Below are 26,046 nucleotides of genomic sequence, written 5' to 3'. Positions count from 1 at the left end.
TGTCGCCCAAAGGCTGGCTGTTGACAGCGCTTGCTGTGCTCACTGTTTGTCCAAAGAACCAATGACATCACGCAAAAAGACATCGGAAAMCCGACTCGTTTCCAGTCGAATGAATTTTCGATATTTTCTAACAAACTAAATGGATTATAGTCGGCCAAAGACTGGCTGTTGACAGCGCCAGACCAATAACTCACTCCATTGAAATGCATCTGGGGATCTTTTCTAACAAATAAAATGGAAAATGTTTTGAGCGATATGTTTGGAAAGAACATGATTTGTCGAGAGTCTATGGCAGTTAGTTAAACTAATCTGGTCATATACTGAGCTAAGCTGAGAATGTGGCGAGTTATTCCTCACGAAAATTGCTTGTAATGTTAGCTCTCTTAAGTCTCTTTGCTACACACATGGGTACTCCTATTTCTATAATCGCGTCGTTGAAAAGCGRAACAGAACCTAACCCTCGAGTAATGAAATACGACGCACACGTGCTGCTCGCCGCTCATTTAATGAACCGGCCACAAGTGAATCAACTTGTTGCACTGATTTTCATTCACAAATCAACGAAAGTTCAATTAGCGTACACAACGCTCACAATCTACGTAAGCTCCAGTATTTATAGACACTATAACCTTTTCTATGTCGTACAATGAAATATATATGATATTTGTTTATCCAAGCAAAACGCTAAGTCGTGTGTGCGTCAAATAATTTAATTGAATTAAATCTCTCGCTCTAATGAATGCTGCATTTCATGTTCGTACTTGAGGCAGCTTGTGTGTGTAACYAGCTTGTCCGTCTTCGTCGATATTCCCACAGAAACACTCACCTCATATGTGGATGTGATGTTTAACTGATGAAAGACGGGCAGGTAAAAAACACCCATAACTACGCCCATTGCAATCACGCCCAGGGAGACGTACAAATATTGGACGCCATAGGAGTAGACCTCCGTCGGCAAACCCAACAAGGTAATGCCAGAAATGAAGCTCGCCACCAACGAGAGTGCAATGGGCAGTATGAGCATGTTGCGACCGCCCATTAAATAATCGGACTCGGAAAGACTACGATTCATGAAGCCAAAATAGATGCCGATCATTATGCAGATCACAAACATGGCTATGAAGACGCCATAATCCGGCCACGAAAAGCGCTGCAGCTTCGCAATAATATCCTCTATGTCCGTCATTGTGGCTGGATGGAGTTTTCGGTGATTCCACTAGAAAAATGGGCGCTCGAACGTTTGCGCTGGWCTCTTGATTGTAGGTTATCGTCTTGTATTTTAGTTTCACAATTGTTTAATTAAATTTATGAATAGTTTGCCGCCACATTACTTCTTTTTGAAAATCCCGAATCCCGAATTTAAGCGCACCAATCTGCGTGCATCCGCGCCAAACACAGCTTGCTTGCGAACTGAGCTTCCCAGTAGCGCCTTTTCTATTATCATTTAAGCTTCGCCATTGATGATGAGTGTGTGTTGTCAGTGGACGTTCCCTTCATCAGTGACATTATAAGACCAATTTGGGATAAAATATTTTCCATTCTCACTACAACAAATGCATATGAGCGCATCCATTAGGGGCGCTCTTCCACATAACTACTAAATTTATATAGTGACCAGCAGTCCCATATATATGATCTTGTCACTAACACTGACAACGCTAGGTTTATAAATAAATTGCGGCATGTTGAAGCTTTTTTGCTCGAGGAGCAACGGTTTTAATATATTAATGCTATTTAAGCGCGCCAAAGTGGTTCAAAAATATGAAAAAAAATGTGGGATATCTTATGTTCAGTGCTCTCACTTTAACTTATGTGTAATATTTTTTTTTTTTTTTTACGGTCTTTATACAAGAACCTATCGGAAACTATGCACCAAAAAGGGGGCTGCAGCGTTCCAAGTGCAGCAAGGTCCTTCTCCACCTGGTCTTTCCAACGAAGTGGAGGTCTTTCTCTGCTTCTACTGGCGGGTACTGCGTCGAATACTTTCAGAGCTGAAGTGTTTTCGTCCATTCGGACAACATGATCTAGCTAACAGCGGCTACGTTGAACTATGTCAATGTCGTCGAGTATTCCGTACAGCTCACTGTTCCATCGATTGCGGTTTTCGACGTTGCCCATGCGTAAATAACCATAAAACTACGGCAGAATCTTTCTCTCGAAAACTGGTAACGGCCACTCACCATATAGCATGCTGGAGATTATACAAGATTTGTTGAGTTTAGTCTATGTTCGTCGAGAGAGGACTTTACATCTCAATTTCCTACTCAGTCCGAAGTAGCACCCGTTAGCAAGAATTATTATGCGTTGGATTTCGAGGCTGACGTTGTTGTTGGTGTTAAGGCTTGTTCCAAGATAGACGACATTATCTACGACTTCGAAGTTATGAAAGTTAACAGCCAAGCCACGAGTGCGACGACTGTTTTTTTGCTGACAAGAGATATTTCGTCTTGACCTCGTTCACTACCAGACCCTTCAGCTTCGCTTCCTTATCCTGGAGTCTGGAAAAAGCGGCTATTTGGGTATGAGGAAGCTCTGTGCCGCGTGAACTCACTTTTGACCAAAAGCAACGACGAGTTGATGATTCGTAGCAGTATTTGGATATGTTCAAGTGTAATAAACCCGATTTTTTGCATCGCTATGTGGCAATAGATGAAACATGGCTGCATCATTTCACTCCGAAGTCCAGCCGACAGCCAACCGAGCGGACTGCGCACGATGAACGAGCTCCAAAGCGTGAAAAGACGCTTCAGTTGGCTGGCAAGGTTGTTCGTATTTTAAGATGCGCATGAAAAAACTTTTATTGACTACTTTGAGAAAAGTAGGAACATCAACAGCGACTATTAAATAGCGTTTTTTGACTGACGAAATCGTCGAAAAATGRMCGCAAATRCAGAAAAAGAAAGAAAATATCCATGAATTAGGATTCGAATATCATCCGCATCCACTGTAYTATTTAGGTCCGAGCCCCGACTATTTCCTGTTCTCTGATCTCAAAAGAATGCTCGCTGGGAAGAAATTTTTGTTCAAGTAAAGGTGTCCGCCGAAACTGTGAYCTATTTTAAAGCAAACGGCAAATGGTAATACAAAAATTACATCGAAAAGTTGGAGCGTCCCTATAATCAGTGTATCATCCATGAATGGCCTTGACCTGTTATGTATTCTCATATATGTGTRTAKGTACATAAGTACAGAKACTTCAAGCATTTTAGCATATTTTTCWCCCATTGYCTTTCCAACAACCTAGAATAAAGAATAAACTACATGTGCGTCCACTTATTTCCTAATAGATGTCTCTTCTAACACAGTATGACACATGCACATAGATCAGTGTCGCGTCACACTACAGCTGCATTGGCGCAACGTTAATTCGTTGATTGCTGTTAATTTGTAGAGATTTACTTGAGCAATAAAATACTTTGTTTCATTGCATGGGTTGTCTTTCGTTGCACTTGAACTTCGTCCTTCGATTTCAAGGTGAAAATTAAACAGAMAAAAAGTAGAAATTCGGTTGCACATTAGCTACGTCTAATACCCTTCACAAATAGTAATGTTTTCGATTGGTCATACCTGAACTAATGTTTAGGGACGCTGCCGAGTTGACAGCCCTTGGTCGGATAAAAACCGGTTCCCTTACGGTTACGTAGACCCGACTGTTGTGGGAACGGCATTGTGATTGGTCAGTTTATATGGCTAGCTTATAAGCTAGAGSGGTCTGATCCCGATCCCAAGACAAATAAACAATTTCGTAGAGAGAGAAAGACGTGAGCAAAATTTCGGATCGATATCTCTCAAATCGAAGACCTAGTTCGCACAGATAAAGACAGGCGAACATGGCTAAATCAACTCAACTATTTTCTGGTGTCTACGTCGCGTTAAATTACAAAACTGAAAGCCTTTGTTGAGACGATTGAAACTAGATGTTTATTCATATCGGAATTTGCAGAACTTTTGAGATTCTCTACATGTACTCTATATATTTTTGTATGTGTACCGCGCGAATCTTCATTTCTTTTTAATTTTTTCCTTCTGTAGAATTATGGTGGCGCCRCGTATTGCCATACCAATTATTATGGAATTAGGATTGCCAGAAATGGGCGTTGGTAATACGCTTGCGTCAATGACACGCAGATTTTCGACACCGTGTACCCTAGAAGCGTAAGACAGACAATTAAATTTGTTGTTTAAAGCGTATTTCTAAGTTTATCTAAAACACCCACTTGAACTGCGAATCTACGACACTATTATTTGCTGATGTGCCCATTACACAAGTGCCGCCCGGATGATGTGACCCCAGCCCCACATATCTGTGCGAAAACAAAACATAGTTGGGTCATAGCTCTTTTCATAATATATTCGACTGCAATTGGCATACCTCATCACACACTCCAAGTACCTGTCCGTCGGCATATTTTCCACAAAATCCCGCTCCGTTGGTCCATACTTTTTACACTCATCAAACTTTGGCCAATGGATGCGCGGATTCAGACTAGCAAAGCTTGCCGATTTCACAACCTCCACGGCAGCGCGTATAGCACGGATCGTGCAATCAATATCACCGGCCTCACGCAGATAATTCGGATCGATAATTGGTTTCCAACGGGTATTGGGCATGCTGATCGAAACAGTGCCGCGAGATTTCGGCTGCAGACATGTGGAAATCAACACGAATCCCTCCTGTGAAGTGTTGTGATAACGCGGGAAGAGCGCGCGAAAATATTCSTGTTTAAAATTGGAAATTGACATTAAAGCGCTTTCGTCCACTGCACCAACACCAAAGAAAGTCAAACCAAAGCTGTCTTCGTAACTGGAGTCGATGTGACCCAAAACACCGAAATTACCCAAATGACCATGACCGTTTACTAAATAGTTCAAAATTTGTAGGGGATTAAGCAGCGCGCGTTGATTAAGTGTTGGGCCCACCGTATCAATGGATACGAAGAGCGGCAGATTAACATGATCATGTAGATTTTCACCCACCAATGGCAGTTGTAATTGTTGACGCATATCCAATGCTTCAAACAGCGCGGCATYACCAATACCGGAGGCCAGTAATATTTGTGGAGATTGATAAGCGCCTGCGCAAAGTATTACCTCACATTGTACATCTACACTGAAAACGTACTCCTCATGATTTTTATGATCCATCACGCCAACTAAAATAGTCTGCACCTCGCTCTTTTCTTCGTCGATGTAAACGAGATTCAAACGCTTCAAATACGCATTRGTAAGTGTGAAGAGATTGCGTCGGYTGAGAGAGGGCAGCAAAAACTGATGAAATACATTGTGACGCAGCCCATTTTTGATTGTATAACGAGCACGACGAAAACGCCAATTCTTTTTCGAAGATTCTTTCTTCAAATTGTATAGAGCCTCCGTGATTTTCGAATAGTCCCTTGGTATCTCAAAAAGAGAATGAGTCTGTGTACGCACAGCAGTAAGGAAAGGTCGAATGTCCTTCCAGCGCCAATCAGTCAAATTGTGTCTACTGCTCCAACTTTCAAAATCACGCGGTTCTCCGTCGAARTGCAGCATATAATTTAACATGGCAGAACCACCAAGTCCTTTACCACGAGGCAAGTACTGCCGCTATAATTGATTGAGATATTTTATAGCCAATTGTGTGCTTATCTACTTATCTATTTACCTGTTCTCCAAGTCCGCGCGAAGAATAAACCTGTGGCTCTGATACAAATCCCCAATCGTTCAGACCTTTTTGCTGGAATGTGGTCAGCAAAGGTATTTTACTCAACAAACCAAATGAATYGCCAGCTTCAATGAGCAGCACCGTTGAGGTTGGACTATGCTTGGCGAGCAAGGAAGCCACCACTGAGCCTGCAGTGCCAGCACCAACTAATTTTTTTTTTGTGTTTTTATTTTTATTTTTTAATGTTTCAATGTCAAGTTCTATAGCAAAGGTACATAGGTATAGATAACTCACCCACTATGTAGTCGAAAGCATAGCCCGCTTGAGGGTTTAGCTCGTTTGGTGTGTTATCGCCAAACAACGAAACAAATGCAAACCACAAAAAAGCCAAAAAGGCGATGGCAATGGCACCGAGGAACAAGATTTCTTTAAGTAAAATTTTTAAATTTTTATTGGAACTATATACATGTAGTATGTTTATTTATTCATTTATTTATTAATAATTACTGATATGTATGTAAGTATATTTTTCTCGGAGCAATTTTCTATACATACGCTGAAAATGCATTTTATTTTTGCAGCAAATGTTTACTATTACCACCAATTTCTATTTAACAACTAATAGAGAAGACTTGAAGACTGCCACTGTGAGAATTAGCAGATATGAAAAGTGGTGGTGGGGAAGAACTGCTGTAATCCAATTACAAGTCGCTTTCTTTATTGGAACGTAGTAGAGCGCAGTTACTCGCTCTTGAGGGGTGAAAATTGTGACTTGATGAGCAAAATAACTCAATTCTATAGATTTGTCAAAATCACTGAAATTTCACAGCTCTATTTAAATTCACTCGATWTGTTGTATTTTTACACATTTGTTTTATTTTTATGAAATCATAGAACCATTCCTTGAAATGTCAACAATACYTTCAAGAAATGCAATATTTGACTTATAACTAAACCCCCATAACACACTTTGTCCCCAACTTAAGCTTTCATCATCTCTATATCCTCCATTGTTGCGCCTTCTTCCAGTTTCTTTTCAAGCTCGCGTGCATCAACATACGTAATTTCTTCTTCGGACATATCTTCATCCATAAGTGCAGCTTCTTGCGCTTCCTCCTTTGCGCGACGTTCTTTAAGACCAGCTGCGGGAGAACGTATTAGAGAAATGTTGCGCTGTACGTCTTTCACGTCCATCTGTATTTCCACTTCACGGCCCTTGCGCAAACGTTGCAAAACGAAGTTGTCTTGGCGACGTTCCTTAATTTCAGTAACCTTCTTAATGGCGTCAAGTGTTTTCTGCCAAGCTTCGCGACTGTATTTAACTGGTACATTACGACGCTTCTCGAATTCGAAACTGGGATCGATGGCAAGCTCCTTGCCAGCTGCCTTTCGGTGCGCCTTCGTCCAGCGTACTTTACGTGGGTTCTTCTTCCGTTTGAAWGCTCTATGACATTTACTTCTACAAAATCTGAAAATCTAAAAAAAAAAAACAGATTACTATAATTTATCTTATACATTTTGTTAGCCACATTAATTTAACTCTGTCCAAATGCCTGTAACAATCAAAACAAAAAAAATTAGAAAGTAACACTTACTTTGCAATCGTTTCGCACAAATTGTATCCCGTGTCCAGGATAAATTTTGCTGGAACAAAAGTAACACGTTTCTATACGCATTTTTGCTGAATTTTGTCAAAATCGCAAAAAATTCAACAAATATCTTAATTGCGCACACACGTGTTTGTTTTTGCTGGGAGGTAAACTAGAAAAGAAAAAAAGTTGACAGAAATGGAACTGTCAACATTTCGATATTCCAAATACGAGTATTTTTTATTTGACAAAAGTTGCCAMCTTTGCTTAGGCAGATAAAGTCAATGTAATTTGCGTAAATGTCGTAKGAAAATTAATAAAAAAATTAAAAAACATTACAATTTCGAAACATTTTCAACAAAGTATATTTTAGTAATAATTTTAATATAAAAACGCACAAATATCTAAATATGCAGTCACAGCAGAAAATAGTTTGAGAGCTACTACATTGATCAGCTGTTTGTTAATTTATTAAGTAAAGCACTGGAGTAATATGTTGATTAACGTGGAGTGTTCATTAAAATAATTAAAAACTAATGTTTGGAAATAGTTTTTAAACAAATACAATATATGTATATTGGCAGTTTCAAAACACATCTTTTACGCCACATCAACATCGTAGYGCTTCAAGGTCGGTAACTAAGTGAAAACCTTTTAAGCATCAATTTCATTTCTATTTAAAAACTGCCACATAAGTATAATAGCTAAAACATTTATATTCTATAGTAATGTTTACTAGCTTCGTATAATTGTTCAGACGGTTGATTGGAATCTATTTTGCAATGAACGTGTGCGTTTCTTAATTTTTTAAGAAAATAAGCTCGATTTGTAAGCTTAAAACAGTGCACAAATGAATTTCCTGGGGCGCGCTGATCACACACATTCTAACCCGAGCCACAGTTCAGCCACGCCAATCCACAATAATTCTTACGAATATCGTCAACTTGAGAGCACCCCGCGTACGTCACATCACACAAATACATCTCATTCACGTTCCGTGATGTATACACGCGATTGGCGTTCAGCGCTACGCACACCACCTACATACCGAATTGGAAATCGTACATTRCGTTTTAATTTCCATTTTGCGCTACTAATCATCTGCGCAATTGTATTATGCTTCCTATTTGCTTACGTTCGAACGGGATCACAATCTTCATCGGATGCAGCGTGGCTCAAAGCCTATAGTAGTTCGACACACAGTATTTCATCTGATAAAACGCCATTCAATGGCGCTGCTGAGGGTTATATCGCTAAATATCCGCTCACAGCTCCATTTGTTGGGCATGCCAACGAGATAGTATATCGGATAGCCATAGTAGCTGATTTAGATACCAATTCGAAAGTGCTTAAAAAAGATGGTAGCACTGTATGGCAAAGTCGTTTGAAGAAAGGGCATTTAACATATCGCAGGTCTAASCCAGAAATTACGATTCAATGGGATGGCGGTGAACCTGTAATATTGGAATCTAGCTTTTCGCTAAAAGGACGTGGCATGGAATTATCGGAACTCGTCACATTTAATGGAAAACTACTTAGTTTCGACGACCGAACGGGCTTAGTGTATGATATTACTAATGATAAACCAATTCCATGGATTATATTGCTTGATGGAAATGGGCGAAATASTAAGGGTTTCAAAGCGGAATGGGCYACTGTGAAAGATCAACAATTATATGTTGGTTCGATGGGCAAAGAGTGGACGACAAGTGCTGGTGAATTTGAGAACGAAAATCCAATGTATGTGAAGGTAATATCACCCAGTGGGGAGGTACGTTCSTTAGACTGGGCATTCAATTTTAAATTCTTGCGTCAAGAAGCAATGCAAATAAATTGGCCGGGCTATATGATACACGAGAGTGGTGTGTGGTCACCCGTGCAAAGGAAATGGTATTTTCTGCCCAGGCGCTGTTCACGTGAAAAGTAATTTGATGGTGTAATACAACTAAAAATATAATATATTAAATTAATTTCCTTTCTAGATATAATGAAACSCGCGATGAGCATATGGGTTGTAATTTGCTCATATCAGCTGATGAGCGTTTTACAAATGTCGACACCGTTACCTTGGACCYTGCAAACACGACGCCAACACATGGCTTTTCGAGTTTCAAATTTGTGCCAAATACTGAAGACAAAATAATTGTAGCCATTAAAAGTGAAGAGTTAGACGGTAAGACATCGACATTTATTACGGCATTCGATAATGAAGGCCACACGATATTACCGGAGCAACGCATCGATACTGATTTGAAATATGAAGGCATCGAATTTATTTAGTATGTGGCATGTAAAAGAACTGCAAGCAGTATAAAATAGTATTTTTTTTACACAAAGAAGCTTTAAATGAAATACTTTGCACTACTCATGTTGCAGAATCTGTCAACGTGTTAAATAAGCGCTATAACAAAAACAACAACAAACCGAATCTGCGCCCAACTGTATAAATACCGTATTACACGAAGTTATTTAGCGTATTTATTGTTTTTATCTTGTACTTTTCATTTAGCTAAGAGAACGCTTACTTTTGATATTATTCTTAAGCAATGTACTATCGTAAAATATGACTACTTGTGTATAAGATTTCGCAAAAACATAAGTAAAAAATGTGATCTATCGTTACCATCTAACGCATTATTTTGTAAATATTAGAACTAAGTAAACAGTTAGATAACATACATACAGCAATGCTCGAAAATAGTAAATAGAAAGGGCATATGCAATAAATTTAGGCACAGCAAATTTTAGTTACAAATTTATAAATAAAAAACTTTCAGAAATAACCGAACTTATTAAATGTAATTTTTTCAATTGTTCGCTACAGTTTCCATTRCTCCAGCTGCATCGAGGCCAGCAACAATTAAATCCTCCTTATCAACACGCCCCTCTTGAGCGCGGATACCCAACCTATTTAAAAAAAAATAATAATAAATAAAAAAAATAAATTACAATAAATAAATACAAAAATAAAAAAATTTAGGGTATCCAAATGTTTGCAATACCTATTTGCGTTGTGATTGACATTCCAAAGCTCTGGAAGATATTTAGGCTTCATTGTGCTTAGGAAGTGTTGCCGCCACAGCTTTTCCAGTTCACAGAGTCCACCGAATTCGTTTTGATACATATGGACCACRCACTCTCCATGATGGCAATAGTTTTCATTGTTTCGCCTAACAAATAAATATTAAACTGTTAAAACTGTTTCTTTTACAATTGCTGTTATTTAATTACGTTGTATCAATTTTCGCGGCCTCTACAATTAATTCATTCGTTGGTTCTGTTTTGTAATGATTAAATAGAATGAGTATTAATTCCTCACGTCGCTCTGCTGGTATTTCATTTTGACTTTGTAATAAGGCTCGCGCCGCRGACTTAACTTGCCTATTAGAGAATAATAATGAAATAGAAAGTGCATATGAAATTTATAAATTTCTCCGACTTTCAAATGCAGTAATTACTTAAGCTCTGGTAACTCGATGTACTTCACAGCTGATTCTTCTTTAGTGAACGGCGCGTTGCATTGTTCCGCCAGTTTGGTGCGCATTTTCAAGTCGTAAATATTACTAAGCTGATGACATTCTGGGCATAGTAGGAGCACATCATGTGATGTATGCGATTTCATAACCACTAAAAATATATAAATTGTATAAGTTACAAATATCATACAACTAATGCTTCACTATTACAATGTTAAATTATAATTTCGCACGAAAGGTATAATGCTTTTCCGTATATGCAATATTCCGCTCATATTCAAATATTAATGTTCTGTTCTTTGTACATCGGCAGTGATGACTTCTAAACTGTGTTTAAAAACTGTGGTGGACTGAGGTGAATCCTAGAGAGCATATTTACAATTCGTTACCTGGGAAATGTTTTCTGTATTCGCGGGGGACAACATTTTTGCGTGATAAGGGATCTCTGCGACCGCATACTACACAACGGTTTTCTTTCGGATTCTGATAATATCGCCCCACATCTCCGACAGCTCGTCCCGATGGCTCGAAATTCAAACGCACAGTTAACGGTGTATTCGATATGATCTCGCCCAAACTTTGATCTACATACCATTGAGCTTTCTTSGCATCTATAGTACAAAGCAGTTCACCATCTGGTGCCTGCAAATTGCAGTTATCGTACAGTGCTTTACTGCGTGTGCTAATGCTGCGAGTTTGCAGTGGCTTTATTTTTGACTTTTTCCCAGCAACTACGGCAGCTTTACTTCTCTCGATGCTCGCACAGTTGTTTAAAAATCCTTCCTTGAAGCGAACATCAAAAAATGGTTCCAACCGTTCTTGAATATTATCGAAGTTCAACTTGTTTGGTTTCCAAAACGAACTGAAACATAAATTTGTCTTAGTATTTCAATACTCAGTAATGTATAATTCAACCAACGTTGGTTCCAACTTCTTCACGAGCTTGTCAAATATTTTAACTGCGACCAATGCATCGTTTGCTGCATACTGCAATTGCTTTTCGTTTAGTACTTTGGCTTCCCAATCTGAGCAAGATAATCTCCAATTTTTATCCAGTTGCACGTTTAGCAAGCTTTTTGCCATTTTAGCTAAACCTTCTGGTTTTTGTCCAACCAAGGCAGCTAAATATCGCAAATCGAATGTGCTTGCCACACCTACACCATAGTCAAAGGCAAGTTTGTGTGCATCATCTTGTGGAGCTACACCCAMCTTTATAACTTTATCATCTTCGAGCAGATCACGGAGACCTTTTGGTATTTGCTGTAAGTTGCAAAGGCGGAATAACGCGCAAAGTCCTTTCTGTGAGGATAACTGCAACAGTGCTACAGGGCGACGCTTGCCCCCCACTGTCACCCACTCGCAATCGAAGCCGAGCACTTTATATTCATGGCAGTGGCTAAAAAATATGTAAACAAATAAATGATAYATATCAATTTTTGTATAAAAGCTTACCGCGTTAATGTATCTAAAACATGTTGGCATTCATCAAGTGTTTCAACAACGGTTATTTGCTTTCCTGCCAAAGGGTTTCTGTAGTTGCGTATGTAGGATATAATACGTGCTCTTTGACGAAMAACAAGACATAACAAACCAATGCCAGCCGCTGTGACTAGGAAYGATGTTTTGGTAGTGAATAGTGTGCGTTTTTGTAAATCAGGCATATTTAAATTAATAATTTTTTATTATATTTGTAACGAAGTGAGAATTTTGAGTGTTTTCAAGAAAATGTGCAAAACTAGTGCGCTTCAAACTGTCACCATATTCAGCTGTTTTTTTCTTATCAACAGCTGTTCAACAATAAAAGCGTGTCGGTTCACAATTAAGTATTTAAAAAAATTAAAAAGCGTGAGCTAATGCATTTATTAACTGATTTCTATAATTTATTTTAAAAGTGTGCTATTTCTCTGTTCATGACATAATGATTTCGAAAGTTTGCRATCCACCCAGTTGTATATATGTAAATAATAAATTCTAACTCTAACTATCGAAATTAATATAAAAAATTATATATACATTTACGATTAGAGATAAACTTAACAGTTAATTTAATAACAAAAAAATTATATTCACCCTGTCTGCAATAGTATTAATTTAATGTATACAAATACAATGTATTGTTTATGAATAGGATCCATATTAAACACTTCACGCAAATTTATTTATTGATAGATTTCATTTAACCGTGTTATATTCAGTACATGATGTAATTGTGTATTATTTATTTTATACTTTAAAGATTTTTACTTTTATATTTATTTAAATGCCAGCCTCGTTTGAATTAATTACAATATTAAGTGTAGTTTGTTTGGTTTTGCTAACGTATATTAGTTGATTCGTTTCTTAATTATTACTTTTAATATATTACTACGTAGATGCAATATTATAATTATCATCCTATGAGAGAAACCACAATGCGCTTCTATTATTAATGTCGTAATATTTGTATGCTCCATTAATATTATATGTTTTTAATTTAATAATAAATATCGTAGTCGTTTTCTAGCCGAGGACTCCCGTGGTAGCGACAATGCCCATTTCTTAAGCGCTGTCAAAATAACTGAACTCACTACTAACAAGGCGCCTAATAGGGAATAGCCAGTTGGAGTTTCCCCAAAAAACATGATTTGCCATATAAATGCGAATACAATATCTGCACAACGTGCAATAGCCACCGGTCCAGCTTGCTCCATTTGCAGTGACAATGTGAGTAATATTTGACCCAAAAAGCTAAATATACCAAGTACCACCACAAGCCAACGATCTCGTCCACATGCTGGCCAGCACAATGCGCCTATCGAACCGCACACAATAAATGTATACACCAGGGCAAAAGCACCAAAATTTGTCATTATGACGGAGAAATGTAGCCCTTTGAGGGCTCTAAGCAATATATACACATTGGCACCAAATAATGTGGATGATATGGCAGCAACTGGACCCCAAATGTCGTAGGTTTTCCCTGAAAAGCGTTCAGTCTCCATTGAAGGGGCAGCATCACCAAAGACAAAAGGTGGTCGTGTAATTAGCACTACGCCAACTAGAGTAAGTAAGATGGTGACGATGTTGAAGAGGCTGCAATGCTCCTTGAGAAACACTCGCGCAAAAATTGCAACAAATACWGGCGTTGAGAAGATTATAACACTAGCATCGGCGAGTGGCATATGACGAAAAGCGTAAAAACTTAACATTAAACCGGTCGTGCCCATAAAGCAGCGTAACAGTAATATCACACGTTGGCCTTCGGGAAATACCGGGTATCGATTGTAGACAACGATGGGTATTGCAGGAAGCAGTACACCAATAAACCTGTCCATGAAAGTAAACGAAGTCTTAATAAAAAGTAAACAAAATGTATAAACATGTGWACTTTTATGTATGTACATATATATATTCATGAAATAGGCACATCTCACTCACCGAAATGAAGCAAGCTCCATTGGATTTACGTCCACGAGGCCCTTCACTATCACCGAACATAGTGAGAAAAAAAGCGAGGAGAGTGTAGCTAATATAATACCCAAATAAGGGCAATTAAGTGTTGCTTTGAGGCGCGTAAGTATTCTATGTGAAGTTTCGCCATGACGAAAACCGTCGACAAACTGATGGAGTTCTAAATTTTCTGGCATCGTTTAATAATTTGTCATGAGTTTTTTGCTTAGCAGGCTAAGAGTAATTTCGATGGACTCCAACAGTGATGCAGTGAGAAAGGCATATTAACTACGTGGTTTTCAAAACAAATCTGCATTAAACCACATTGTTTGTTAATTTAATTTATGTAAAATAAATTATCACTAGCTACACCACCTGGTTCGTTTTCGAAGGGGTTGTTGGTGTAGATGGAAAAATCGATTTCCCWCGTACTATTCGTTCCAGATATGTAATTACGCACAGGAACCTGTTAATGTTATTTTACCTTAATATTATGCCTTTGATAAGAATAGCAGAGAGTTTATAATCATTGTTAACTTTATTAACATTTTTAAGATATTTTAGATAATATTGTCGTCAACACAACATAAACTTTGTATGACTTCCGCATCCTTAACTGAATTTCCCATCGAGATGTAAACTATTATGGCATAAAACCGGTTTCAGATTTGCAAATATTGCTAAACCGGTTACTAACTTGTTATGCTAATCATTAATTAATAACACAAATGATAATGCTATTGAAAATTTACTTTCTTTTAATATATACTTTTTTATATTCAAATTTTCCATGACAAAATATTTTACTAATAAACTAAAAAATCTTGAATAGACGTTAGATCAATGTACACTTCTTAAATATGAAATAATTAATAAATAGTTTTTGAGCGAAACCAAAAATTTAACCATAATTGTTTAGCTATTTGGTATTTACCGACTATTAGGCACTGACATCGCCGAAAAATGGTATGCGTTGCCACTCTCAAAAAYATAATACGTACGTCAATCTAATTTGCTGAAACACTTTATAGCATAAATATTCTAAAAAATGGAGTTTAGGATTACCAGCGMATAAAATGTATAGCTTCCCGAATGCAAAATTTAAAAAATAAAATAAATAAGACAATAAAACACTGCGTAACATTTCGTTTTCTTTCAGTTTGAAAAAAAACAATTTGCTGAAAGAATACAAAGACTAAGCAACTCTGCTTCTGTTTGCCTTCAGCTGTTTGCTATGGCAACATTCACAGTTTGAATAGCACTGATTACGAGGCATTTAAATTTTTAGTTCAAAACAAAAGATATCACAACAAATACTATCTTACGAATTATGAAATATTTTCACAGTTCAAAGTGCTAAAATACAATCAATTGCAATCATTTACTTGTGATTTTACCCATAGATACAATAACAAATAGATTTCGTATTAATAATTATAGACAGAAAAGTGCTGAAAAAGCAAGTGACCAGGATCATGACTTAATTATACCTACAATCCAATAAATAATCACATTTTGAACGGTGCAAAGCATTCATATTTATTTCATAAGGTAAGTTTTATTAGAAAAAGTTCTAGTTACTCGCAATAAAAGCTATAAATACCGCAATACAATAATAAGGGACGACGAATACCGCATCTAGCATTCCTTGTACGCATAACTTCACTTGTCAATCCAAATTGACTGCTGAGATAGTTTAGAAGCCCAGATCGGCCAATACTGCATCTAATTCGGCTTGTAAATTCGCGGCCTTTGCACGTATTTGTGTAATCTCATCTTGTAAATTGTCTACATTGGCCTGTAATAGCACATTGCATTTCTTCATCGCTAGCAGACGGCTTTCATGTTTCTTTAGTCGAGGTTCCAGATTACTCTTCTTATCGGCATTGCTAGCATCCTGTTGTAAAATAGAGCGCATAAACCTTACATTTTTCATTTGTCAAATATAAGTGATTTGTTACCTCGGCTTCGGATTCGCTTTCAGTTTCGGCTTCACTCTCTTCTGATTCTGATTCTTCGGACTCTTCCTCTTCCTCAGACTCTTCTGCATCTTCCTCATTTTCTTCTTCTTCCTCCTGAATTTAAAAATGATGTAATTKCATACAAAATTAAAAAAGGAATATTTATTTTACATATACTACCTTTTCTTCATCATCATCCTCGTCTTCCTCCTCCTCCTTCATGGAAGCAGCCATCTTTTGAACCTCTTTCTCAAGTTTTTTAAACTTTTTATTCTCCTCTCTAAAGTATTAAAAATCCGTAATATTTACATATACATACATAGATGTAGACTGTTTCAATTATTTTACTTACTTGAGTATAGCATGATTCTTCTTCATAGCTTGCTTCAATGCTAATTTTTCCTTTTTAGCTGCTTCACGTTTAACCTTTACCTTTGTTAATTTGCTTCGAAGCACTTTCACTTCCTTTGCCATGCGACGATCGCGCCGTTCCAACTTCTTCTCCTCCGGTTCATCTGGATCACTCTCGCTCATTTCTAAATCTAACTCAGGRGAGCTATCACGACCACCATGCACGTCGCTCGGACGTCGGGATCCATTCAAAGAACCACCTCCCTATTAATTTGAAAAAGCTTTAGTAAGTCTGCATTGTGTCATGACGCTCCATTCAAAGCGTCATAGCGTCATTACCTTGTTAGTAAAGCCATTAGCAAAGTTATCAAAGCCAAAGCATGTTTCTGCATCGTCTGAGTCATCGTATGAATAAAAATATTTAGCTTGTTGTCTTTTAGCGCATATGGGGCATGGTTTGCTTGTTTGTTCGTCCTTTTGCATTTTTTAATGGGGTTATGTTAATAGCGAACGAAAATAAAAAGCTTGCAAATTGTTAAAATTCAATTATGCGTAGAAAATCGCAATTATTTACCAAAAAGCCACAATTCAAATTTTTTTTACTCCCATTTTTGTTTATTTAGCCTCTAAAGCCACTTTTCATGCAACTCACCTGCAAAGCTTGCGCTAATTTGCGCTCCAGCATCTGTATCGTTCGTTTTTGTTCATCAATCTCACTCTTAGCTTGATCAAGTAACTCGCCTGTATCTAAATATTTCTTTTCTAAATCTTTAGCTGTTTTGCGAGCATCATCCGCTTCTTGCTTCAGTGAGTTCAAGTATGCCTCCTCGCTGGCCGTTGTAGGATCCATGGTCGCCACAATAACACGAGAACCATATTCCAGATTCTTTTCACGTGATTTTTCGCGCTCCAATTCCGCTTCTAGTGTAGCTATTTGCGCAAGTAATTTCTTGTTTTCACGATCTTGGGCTTCGCGATTGCGCAGTTCAAGCGCCAACATTTGCTTCGTACTCTGTAGATCATCACGTATTGTGTCAATGTCGTCGAGTTCATCACCGCTTGGATCATCTATCGAAAGTGCGGCCACAATGCTATTTGTTATAGCGGCTGGATCGCTGCTGCCAGAAGCTCCAGCGGCGCCAACAGCTGCGGTAGCAGCCTATTAAAAGACCACCATTAGATATTAGTTACCAAAGTAGGAAAGCTGTATAGTATTTACCTCTGCTAACAGATTAATCTTTGATTGAGACTTTTGAATTTGTTCCTCTATAGTCATTTGTTTACGGAACTTTCGCAAGCCCCCAAGAATAGGTTTACTACGATCGTTCGTTTGTGTGGGCTTTAGTTTAATGCCACCCTGAATTTGTTTAAGCAATTTATTGTGTGAGTTATCTTTTTCAGTTTCGTATATAAACTTATTATCCACTTTCGTCATCGACTTGCATGTAAGAATCGGCTGAGATCTGTGAATATAAAAAATATCAGATGAAGAAAAGAATTTTTTGTTTTACGAAATACGGTCTTTGGCCAAATAGAAACAAGGCTTCCTTCAATATCGTAGAACCGCTGGTTGTGGAAATTGTAGCAGCGCTGACTAAGAAACTTCGTACATGTCAGAACTCTGCACTCCGCCCTAAAACGGAATACCTCTTGATGTCTCTGGTCGAACATTTACAAGGTGAGGAACATATCGAACTTCTCTCCAAGCATTTTCTGTTGTGGTGCTTTCGCAGAAACCGTTGCTGTAGTTGTTAGCTTGAAGCGGACATATAATACAACGAGTCCCCGCATAACTGTAAACATTTCAGCTAAACCCACTCATCTAAAGTCCGGCTCCCTGAGGGACTGCAGCGCATATATACAGGCAAACGAAAAGACGGACTTTTGGATGAAGTCAACGGCAACTTAACAAATCCTTACCATCCTAATGGGGGATTAGGTACCCGTTACAACAACAACGTATATTGCTAAATCAACTCAGTTCGTCACGTCGACTAATCATTTATAAACTATACGTATGTATATACTTTATACAGTGTCCGATGTTTTCTGCTGATTTTTAATAACTTCGTGGCAAACCCAGCTTCTTCGGGTTATAAAAGTAAATTTTTCYCAAGAAATTTCCGCTTCGTCTATTAGCCTCATTATTCGCGCTGATTACCTKCATTAACATTTTTCAACTTACCTGTCATTGCATTCCACATGGCGCAATTTCCTTCCAGACTCCACCTCCTTCATCATTTCTGACCAGTCTGGACGCCTGCGCGGTCGCGTCCTAGACAGCGCACACACAAATTACAGAAAGAAAAATTAATAATTTATGCAATTCACAATTAAGTCATAAGTTATGCAAATAAGTAATGCCGCCAGCAAATTCATTCGACTTACTTAAGCTTTTCTAAGGTGACCTTTTGTGTTTCTGTTAGATTTCGCTTCTCGCCAGGAGCGCCCAATGGTGGCGGTGGTGGTGGTGGTGCTTTGGGCACCAGTGATGGCAGCGGTGGTGGTGCGGGAACTGCACATCAAAGTAATATTTGGTCCAACSGGGCAGGTGGTGACGCACACGAATGCATAATGAGAGAGTTGGAGRGAGAAAATTAAGAAGATTTTTTATTCACTGTGCAGCATAGATAAGTCGAAAGTAAATTGCAATRGTAAGAAAGTGAAATATTTAATGAGGTTACGATTGCATGGTTGTATTGCAGTAATTTGATTCTCTGGTGGCRTAAGCTAAGGTGCGTTTTCCTAACTACCAACATTCATTTCAAAGTACGCTCTCTTTTTGCAACGATATTTCCTCTTCATTTGTGCCAGTACAACGGTTGTGCGTTAACTCAACAGATACATAGCAGGCAGTGTTATTGCTCTAAGGGGAGCAGCAAAGGATAGCCGACGCCCGGCTAGTTGTGGCTGGAGTAGTATTTGTATTTTGTGGCTTGAAGTCGGTGCACATTTTGCTCTTGAAACGGCATCACTTGGCATTTGTTAGAAGCTGCGCACAACTGATTCACTAGCTTATGCTTAAAAGTTAATTGGCGTGGCAAAAGGTAGCCGAACCGATGTAATTGTAAATTATTTAGCACAGCTCTTAGAAAAATATGWAATGCGAAAGCGATTTTTCGATYCTATTGTTTCTTTTTCMTTGAGAGTGGTTACTATGTGGCGGATCCCAAACTCCATGGACAACCTCGCTAGACGAGAGCTTTATACTCATTTATATAGTGAGCCGCGAGAGCGACGTCCGCTGGCAGCCGCACCTTTGGCGAACAAAGCCGTAATCCCAGCCCAAACAAAGGTTTGTCTAACGCATTTTAGACAAGTTACGAAGGGTGCGTGGTGAGGACGCAAGAGTAGGAGTTCGGTATAGTTCTACAACTGTAACTGCTTACCCAGAAGCATAGCTATACCCGATTACACCCCAGTTTTACTGGAAAGAGAACAGTACCCGCCGATAAAAGCAGCGGATGAGGAAGGCCTCTACTCCGTTGAAGAGATTAGGTGGAGAAGGACCTGGCTGCACTTTGAATCTATCAACAACTATAATTGTGTAAGCGATGTCTACGTCAGTAAAGAAGAAGCATWAGGTCCTTGAACGGTCATTTACGGTAAACCAGTTGAAGGCATGCAAGTAGTGTCGTCGTAAATCGCGCGTAAATCGAAAAAATTTGTATATTTGCTTCAAAAATTTTCCTCTACATACTCTCGAAGTTTTTAGTAATTGATGCTCTAGTTTTTTTTTGAATTTTCAAAAATTGCCTTAATTTTAAGGGGTTACGTGGGTTTACGGGTTTTTAAAAATCGAACTTTTACCTCAAGAATATTGTCCTAAATTTTAAGTTGATTCGAGCAGTAGTTTCGGAGATACAGCCTTGAGAACTTGTGCGCTTGGCGATAACTAGGCTAAGCGCGCCGTCTTTAAACGCGTTTTTATCGATACTGTGTTTTTGAAGAAATTATTCAAGAGCTACTCAAACGATCTTCATGAAATTTTACACATGTCTTTGAGATACAATTCTTAAAGACTTGGTCGAAAGATTTTTTTTCGATTACAACTATTCGAAAAAAAAAAATGTATTTCTTCACTTTAGATGATCCTGTAAGGAGTTATCCTGCCAACACGGGCGTATCGTCCTTCCGAGGGATCACCGGAAAAGGCGTCGCAATGGCCGAGTTTAAAATATTTTTTTTTACCAAAAATTTTAGAATTTCTTTGTTAATGGTGTATGTTTCTAACAAAAAAAAAATTCTAATAAAATATTAAATTTTTTATGTGAGAAAAAAATTGCTGAAAAAGGGCTGTTTTTTACCCGAGGAAACCCATGTAACCTCTTAAGCTGTCACTCTAAGTGAGCCCCTTAAATGTTTAACTATGCAAACCTCCTTGTTCGAAAGGACCTTGTTATATCTTCTTTACTGGTCAATTACTTTGGTAACTCATTTATTGGTTATTGATTAGTTTACCGTTATTTTGCACACAATTACTTTCATTGCCTTTCAGTTACTACGTGCCATAAGCGAGTTCCAAACATTCATATATTCTCCACTCGCCGCTTAAGCAATGCCTTCATTTTAAATATTATGCAACAATGAGTGTTTCTCACTTACTCTTTTGGCCTAATGAAGTGTTTGGCGCTAATTTTGTTCAAGGTCATACATGGCAAGTGTGATTTCTATGCGCATACTTACACAAATATTTTAAAAAGCAGCAGTTGCTCTATGTTTTTTTAGTGAAAACTGGTTTGGGGTTCAAAATAATTCAATTATCTTTAATTCGTGTCGGTGCGTTCATTCAAGAATACGCCTAAAATGCCGCTAATTAGCCTTATGCKAAAAGCCCTCAAACAAAGGCAGATTATTCCGTTTCCAACGCTTTCCGTGATTTTCATAATTTTATTGTTATTATTGTATTTCGTGTATTTTTATTCGCTGAAAACCGAATTGTCCTYGYGCTGGTGATGCGCCGCTCCCTGTGTTCYCGCTGCCCGASTGCGTTACGGCATTAGGCTCAGTTGTGTTTAACTTTACAATGAGAATTTTGTTGTTGCAGCGCGCCTGCGGCGGAAACAACGCCTACGTCACCCCCGCTGTTGCAATAAGCATCATTTAGGCGAATGTCGCTTTGATCACACACTTACTTACACTGCAAATGTATGTACGTCGTAGGCGACTGGCAACCTTGTTATCTGCCGCGAGATGCGCTCGTCGCATTATTATGTAGCAGAGGCTTTGAATTTTTATTTCGAGTTTCGTTAATTTCAGCCAAAGCCAACAAAGCGAGGAACTTTGCTTTGTTTATTTTKTCGGAAGTTTTCTCACAGTGAGGTGCTCGAGCTTTTTGTTCAATTCCTCACCAGATTTTGTGCCTGCTACCAGAAGGCTTGTCTTTGCCTTTTGCTTTGTTCGTTTTTATTTGAGTACTTTTCGTTTTTCGTTAAAACATTGTTAGAGTGCAGAGGGAMAGCGGGTAGCTTAAAGTACTCATCCTCATCCTTCCTATAATAATTATGTTAAGTCAAAGCTGATTCGCAAGGAAATCTTGAATATATAAATTCTCTCTAAATTTTATAGTGTGACGATCACCACTACTTATACTTATTAGGAATCTCTAGGTTAGAAAAGTTGAGAACGCCAGTCAATTGTGACTCTCGAAAATTGGCAAAGCGCTTTTAGTTTGGCACATATGTATTTGTTCACGCGGCTTGTATCAGTTTCGGCTATTACGGCAGTTTCGCYGAAGATATGACTGCCGAGATATTCCAACCTCAATCTTGCAAAAGTTCGATAAACAAAATGAAAGCGCCTGGATGTTGCCACTTAACTGTTCTCTATACCACATTGATATGCCTAATGAACAGTGCTCAGCAAGAACTGAGAGCAAGTAGTTAAGTGGGCCAAAAGAATCTCGCAATCGCACAGAAGTTGGTTTTTGACAATGTTAATACTCACATTATCAGGCTCCCAGACGAGTCTGATAATGATATTGATTACTTCCCTATCAGGTCTTCTAATAATCTTAATTTTAATTTTTGTTGAATAGTATATACATAGCTCCTTCAATAAACAGCTGCTTTACTTAGAAAATAATTTAGTATGAAACCTATCAATCACATTTCATACGAGTTTAGGACATGAGATAAACRGTTCAACTTCTTAACCTTCGTTTTGTACCTTTTTTTCAAAACTTTGCTTCTTCTTCTTTTTTTTGGTACTACAATCGTGTTTCGGTTTAGCTCGAGAACAAAAAACTTCGCTAGTTGCCTCTATACATTGTGCGATAACACTTTTTGTATATCCACAGTGCAGACTGATCCCTGTATGCTTGGTTCTTGCATTGAGTGAGTGGGCATCCTTGCTTCCGCTTTCCACCCACGTCGGGTCTCGAATAAAAAGAGCTTATTCCTGGTGCATAATTTTCCATGCGTACAATATGTAATAACTAGCACATTCTTCTTCATATCCATGTCGCCGTGGTTGCACTTCTTCGGTACTCAAAGCCCACGCGAACGACACCAAAAACTTTACGGAGAAAAGTTCTCTCAAATGCTTCGAGTACTTGCTCATTTCGGTTCGYCATCGTCCATGTTTTTGGGCCGTATAATAGGTAGGGAATGATAAGAGATGTGGAACATATAGAGTGTAATAGAGAGTTATGGAACATAATTTTTGTTCGTCCAGAGAGGCACCTGCTTCTCAATTGTCTATCGTTTGCAGTTTGTTTGAGCTATTCTGCGTTTGATCTCTAGGCTYAGATTGCTGGTATTTATGCTGATTTGGAGTTAAATTAAATTCAGTGTTCAAATTTCTAGTTGTCAATAGGAAAGTAGTTCCCAAGACGCGCGGAATCTTTGTTTGCATCTTTAAGGTACTTTGTCTTGTCCTCGWTCACCTTKTGATCAACCTCTTTCGGTTSTTTTTCCAGCTCGTTAAAGACTATGCTCGCCAGCTCTACTGTTAAGGCTAGCGATTACATAATGAAGAAACACTCATACAGATTTAAGCAAAAGAAATTTAATTAATTTTAATAGAACTTCTTCTGTTCAGAAATAACTTCCAAAAAAAAAAAAGAGTGCGTATTGTTTTCACAATATCAGACACGCTGGCGACGACGTGCCACTCTCAAAGCGCTCCACAAAGTAATCAAAGTTAAGTTTCCAAATGCAAATTACAAATAGTGGAAAATTTTACACTTCCAATTTCTTGGTGATACTAGGTAAGTATAACTGTTACCGCACACAAGTACTTAAAGAGAACGACAGAATAGTAGACTGCTAATAATAGACTTTTAAGTAATGAAATTCAGTTCACTGCCACCRAGCAACAACCGAAAGCATATTTTTTATTCATACAAAATCGCCGCAAACCGTCAGAAATGCAAAGAAGTTCGCCGCGCTGAAACCGAGGGGAAGTGAACAAGTGGTGAAGTGAAGCTGTTGCTAGGGTACTTGAGCTGGTGTGCAAGTATGCTCCTATGTAGTGGTGAGTGGTGGCGTCCTTTGAAGACGATCGTTAGCATAAGTGCATGAAAAGCCGGATGAATGTGGTGTGGGGGCAAGGGCGAGCTGGAGAGTTTGGCTTACGCTCGCTTATAGTACCGTTAAATGTGCAAAAAGGAAATGGCGTAAACAAATAAAATTAACGAAATGTTARATAACATAAATATTTAAGTGTGCATTAATAAAATTATAACTAAATTGCRATTCATTCTAATTTAAGCRCTTCRCGTTGTTCYGGGCTTGAAGTGTCTTAAGTGAAATATGAGTCTTGGAAGCCTTATTTAAATTAACATCGCGAACATATTTTACGTCGTTGTTCACAGGCATTTCCACGTAGTATGAGTTGAATGGATATTACACGCTGGACGTGTTATATAATCGGATTATTATTTGGTGCTTTGTTGCGCTCAAAATCCGCTAGTGGCTCACGCAACGCCACAAATGTTTCTTAATTAAAGAGCGACCACAGCGCAGGAAGCTCTATTGCGTATGATCCACTCGTATGTAACCTAAGTAGGTATGTACAGTCATGCACAGAGAAATAGCACACTTTGAGCATGTAATAAAGCGACATTTGTTATTAATAGAAACAAGAAACAAATTGAAGTTTTTCATTAGCCATAGTATAAATTGAAGAAAAAGTAAGTTATGTAGTAAAAATTGAAAATATTTTTCTTTATTGGCATAAACACCGCTTGTGTGGTTGCAGCCGAATTTACAACAGCACGCCAGTCGTGCTTTTTACCTTTTGGCGCCAATTGGAGACTCCACGTGTAGCCATGTCCTTCTTCACCGGGTTTTTCCAACGTAGTGCAGATCTTCCCTCTCTGCCCGACGGGTACTGCGTCGAATACACTCAGAGCTCGAGTGTTTTCAACCATTCGGACGACATGACCTAGCCAGCGTATCCCCTGCCTCTTAATTCGCTAAACTATGTCAATGTCGTCATATATCTCGTACATCTCATCGTTCCATCGACTKCGGTAATCGTCGTTGCCAATGCGCTAAGGACCATACATCTTACGCAGAACCTATCTCTTGGAAACTCGTAACGCCCATTCATCAGATGTTGTCATCGTTCATGCCTCTGCGCCATATATTAGCACGGGGATGATGAGTGACTTGCAGAATTTGGTCTTGGTTCGTCAAGAGAGAACTTTACGTCTCAATTGCCTAGTCAGTCTTGTCAGTAAGTTCTGTTGGCAAGAGTTACTTCGGCTGACGAAATTATTTACGATTTCGTAGTTTAGACTGCCAAAAGTGACGTGAGAGCCTCGTTCACTACCAGACCCGTTTGCTTCGCTTCTTTGTCCAGAAACGGAACTAACAGCGCGGTTGGTATGGCCATGATATCGATGTCATCGGCGTACGCCAGTAGCTGTAGACTCTTGCAGAATATTACAAATCTCTCTATTCAGCTCTGGGTATGCTATTTCTCTCTCCATAACTGTATGTGTACCCACGTAATAAAAATCTGAGAAAAACAACTTCTCGTGCGTTAAATAAAACCATAACGCTGAATTTATGGAAAACCCACGAAAATTGTTGAATTTAATTGCGCAATTGCTTCACCTGTTACCGTTTGAAGTGCAAAATGGTTGCCGATTTATGCGGTTCCATCATTAGCATTCCTTCGCTGGAACGTTCGGCTAATTGGCGTAGAAATACTTGTTCTCAATCGACTCTGCTTTATTGTGCACACATTTTTTCTTTTCAAAACGCTAACTATATACATGCCAATACCTATGTATTTATGTATATATGTATGTTTCTACATATATATGCCTGTATTGATATGAACATCTTTGAGCATCAACATCATTGGCCTTAAAGCGTTTCGAGTATTCGCTTTGAATTAAATGCAAAGGACGTACGGTCATGAAAGCAAATGAAAAAGCGGACAACGCTATTCGATGTACATATGTATATCTGCGTATGTACATTTGTATATGTATGTTCATTTATTTACAATAAATACTTCTTTGTAAAGTGTGCGTGCATATACGCACATACATATGTATGTAAATATATACTCGAAATTATGTACTCTGATACATTRAAGGCACAGTGTTCCATTTTAGTTAGCAGACAATTTCGCATTTA

At 38.4% G+C, this 26,046-nt stretch overlaps 7 protein-coding genes across 15 annotated transcripts in view; 1 reads left to right on the top strand and 6 right to left on the bottom strand.

The window, feature by feature from the left end:
• LOC108969272 (sodium-coupled monocarboxylate transporter 1) overlaps positions 1–1,382 on the bottom strand; it is a 4,274-nt gene extending 2,892 nt beyond the window's left edge. The window contains exon 1 of the mRNA XM_018933886.1: positions 827–1,382. Within this exon, the coding sequence (XP_018789431.1) occupies positions 827–1,186 (360 nt within the window). The 5' untranslated portion in view covers positions 1,187–1,382. The remainder of the gene's footprint in view (positions 1–826) is intronic.
• A 2,531-nt stretch (positions 1,383–3,913) lies between these two features.
• LOC108969265 (neither inactivation nor afterpotential protein G) lies at positions 3,914–6,408 on the bottom strand. Of its 2 annotated transcripts, none has more exons than XM_018933871.1 (6): positions 6,152–6,408; positions 5,939–6,070; positions 5,645–5,850; positions 4,373–5,586; positions 4,218–4,304; positions 3,914–4,147 (listed from the first exon to the last, which is right to left on the bottom strand). In XM_018933871.1, the coding sequence occupies exons 1-6, from the start codon at positions 6,210–6,212 to the stop codon at positions 4,003–4,005; spliced, it is 1,845 nt and encodes a 614-aa protein (XP_018789416.1). In that variant the 5' UTR covers positions 6,213–6,408; the 3' UTR covers positions 3,914–4,002. The 2 variants fall into 2 exon arrangements, with proteins under 2 accessions (XP_018789416.1, XP_018789417.1); XM_018933872.1 differs by having other exon boundaries at positions 6,200–6,408.
• Positions 6,409–6,497: 89 nt separating this feature from the next.
• LOC108969266 (probable ribosome biogenesis protein RLP24) lies at positions 6,498–7,425 on the bottom strand. Its single transcript, XM_018933873.1, has 2 exons — positions 7,240–7,425; positions 6,498–7,120 (listed from the first exon to the last, which is right to left on the bottom strand). Exons 1-2 carry the CDS (start codon positions 7,318–7,320, stop codon positions 6,626–6,628), a joined length of 576 nt encoding a protein of 191 aa, XP_018789418.1. The 5' UTR covers positions 7,321–7,425; the 3' UTR covers positions 6,498–6,625.
• Positions 7,426–7,722: 297 nt separating this feature from the next.
• LOC108969284 (apyrase) lies at positions 7,723–10,021 on the top strand. 2 transcript variants are annotated; one of them, XM_018933908.1, is made up of 3 exons: positions 7,723–7,864; positions 7,960–9,156; positions 9,216–10,021. In XM_018933908.1, exons 2-3 carry the CDS (start codon positions 8,084–8,086, stop codon positions 9,511–9,513), a joined length of 1,371 nt encoding a protein of 456 aa, XP_018789453.1. In that variant the 5' UTR covers positions 7,723–7,864; positions 7,960–8,083; the 3' UTR covers positions 9,514–10,021. The 2 variants fall into 2 exon arrangements, with proteins under 2 accessions (XP_018789453.1, XP_018789454.1); XM_018933909.1 differs by having other exon boundaries at positions 7,723–9,156.
• Positions 10,022–10,024: 3 nt separating this feature from the next.
• On the bottom strand, positions 10,025–12,430 carry LOC108969283 (exonuclease 3'-5' domain-containing protein 2). The gene is made up of 7 exons (XM_018933907.1): positions 12,162–12,430; positions 11,629–12,105; positions 11,099–11,571; positions 10,692–10,860; positions 10,465–10,614; positions 10,236–10,403; positions 10,025–10,140 (listed from the first exon to the last, which is right to left on the bottom strand). The coding sequence occupies exons 1-7, from the start codon at positions 12,368–12,370 to the stop codon at positions 10,041–10,043; spliced, it is 1,746 nt and encodes a 581-aa protein (XP_018789452.1). The 5' UTR covers positions 12,371–12,430; the 3' UTR covers positions 10,025–10,040.
• Positions 12,431–13,004: 574 nt separating this feature from the next.
• LOC108969269 (solute carrier family 35 member G1) lies at positions 13,005–14,833 on the bottom strand. Of its 3 annotated transcripts, none has more exons than XM_018933884.1 (3): positions 14,511–14,833; positions 14,127–14,448; positions 13,005–14,015 (listed from the first exon to the last, which is right to left on the bottom strand). In XM_018933884.1, exons 2-3 carry the CDS (start codon positions 14,333–14,335, stop codon positions 13,178–13,180), a joined length of 1,047 nt encoding a protein of 348 aa, XP_018789429.1. In that variant the 5' UTR covers positions 14,336–14,448; positions 14,511–14,833; the 3' UTR covers positions 13,005–13,177. The 3 variants fall into 3 exon arrangements, with proteins under 3 accessions (XP_018789429.1, XP_018789427.1, XP_018789428.1); XM_018933882.1 differs by having other exon boundaries at positions 14,514–14,833; XM_018933883.1 differs by having other exon boundaries at positions 14,127–14,833.
• Positions 14,834–15,676: 843 nt separating this feature from the next.
• LOC108969280 (glutamic acid-rich protein) overlaps positions 15,677–26,046 on the bottom strand; it is a 32,943-nt gene continuing 22,573 nt past the window's right edge. For 3 of the 5 annotated variants that reach the window (XM_018933900.1, XM_018933897.1, XM_018933899.1), the window contains 9 exons: positions 18,839–18,965; positions 18,636–18,725; positions 17,670–17,913; positions 17,103–17,609; positions 16,790–16,924; positions 16,452–16,714; positions 16,280–16,379; positions 16,100–16,213; positions 15,677–16,035 (listed from right to left, as the gene is read on the bottom strand). In XM_018933900.1, the coding sequence (XP_018789445.1) occupies positions 15,835–16,035; positions 16,100–16,213; positions 16,280–16,379; positions 16,452–16,714; positions 16,790–16,924; positions 17,103–17,609; positions 17,670–17,913; positions 18,636–18,725; positions 18,839–18,965 (1,781 nt within the window). In that variant the 3' untranslated portion in view covers positions 15,677–15,834. The remainder of the gene's footprint in view (positions 16,036–16,099; positions 16,214–16,279; positions 16,380–16,451; positions 16,715–16,789; positions 16,925–17,102; positions 17,610–17,669; positions 17,914–18,635; positions 18,726–18,838; positions 18,966–26,046) is intronic. The other 2 variants (XM_018933902.1, XM_018933898.1) reach the window with 1 other exon arrangement.

The sequence above is a fragment of the Bactrocera latifrons genome, unplaced genomic scaffold, assembly GCF_001853355.1.
Source record: "Bactrocera latifrons isolate USDA-ARS-PBARC rearing strain unplaced genomic scaffold, ASM185335v1 scaffold_247, whole genome shotgun sequence".
NCBI classification, from domain to species: domain Eukaryota; kingdom Metazoa; phylum Arthropoda; class Insecta; order Diptera; family Tephritidae; genus Bactrocera; species Bactrocera latifrons.
This window is presented reverse-complemented; position numbering and strand designations above follow the sequence as displayed.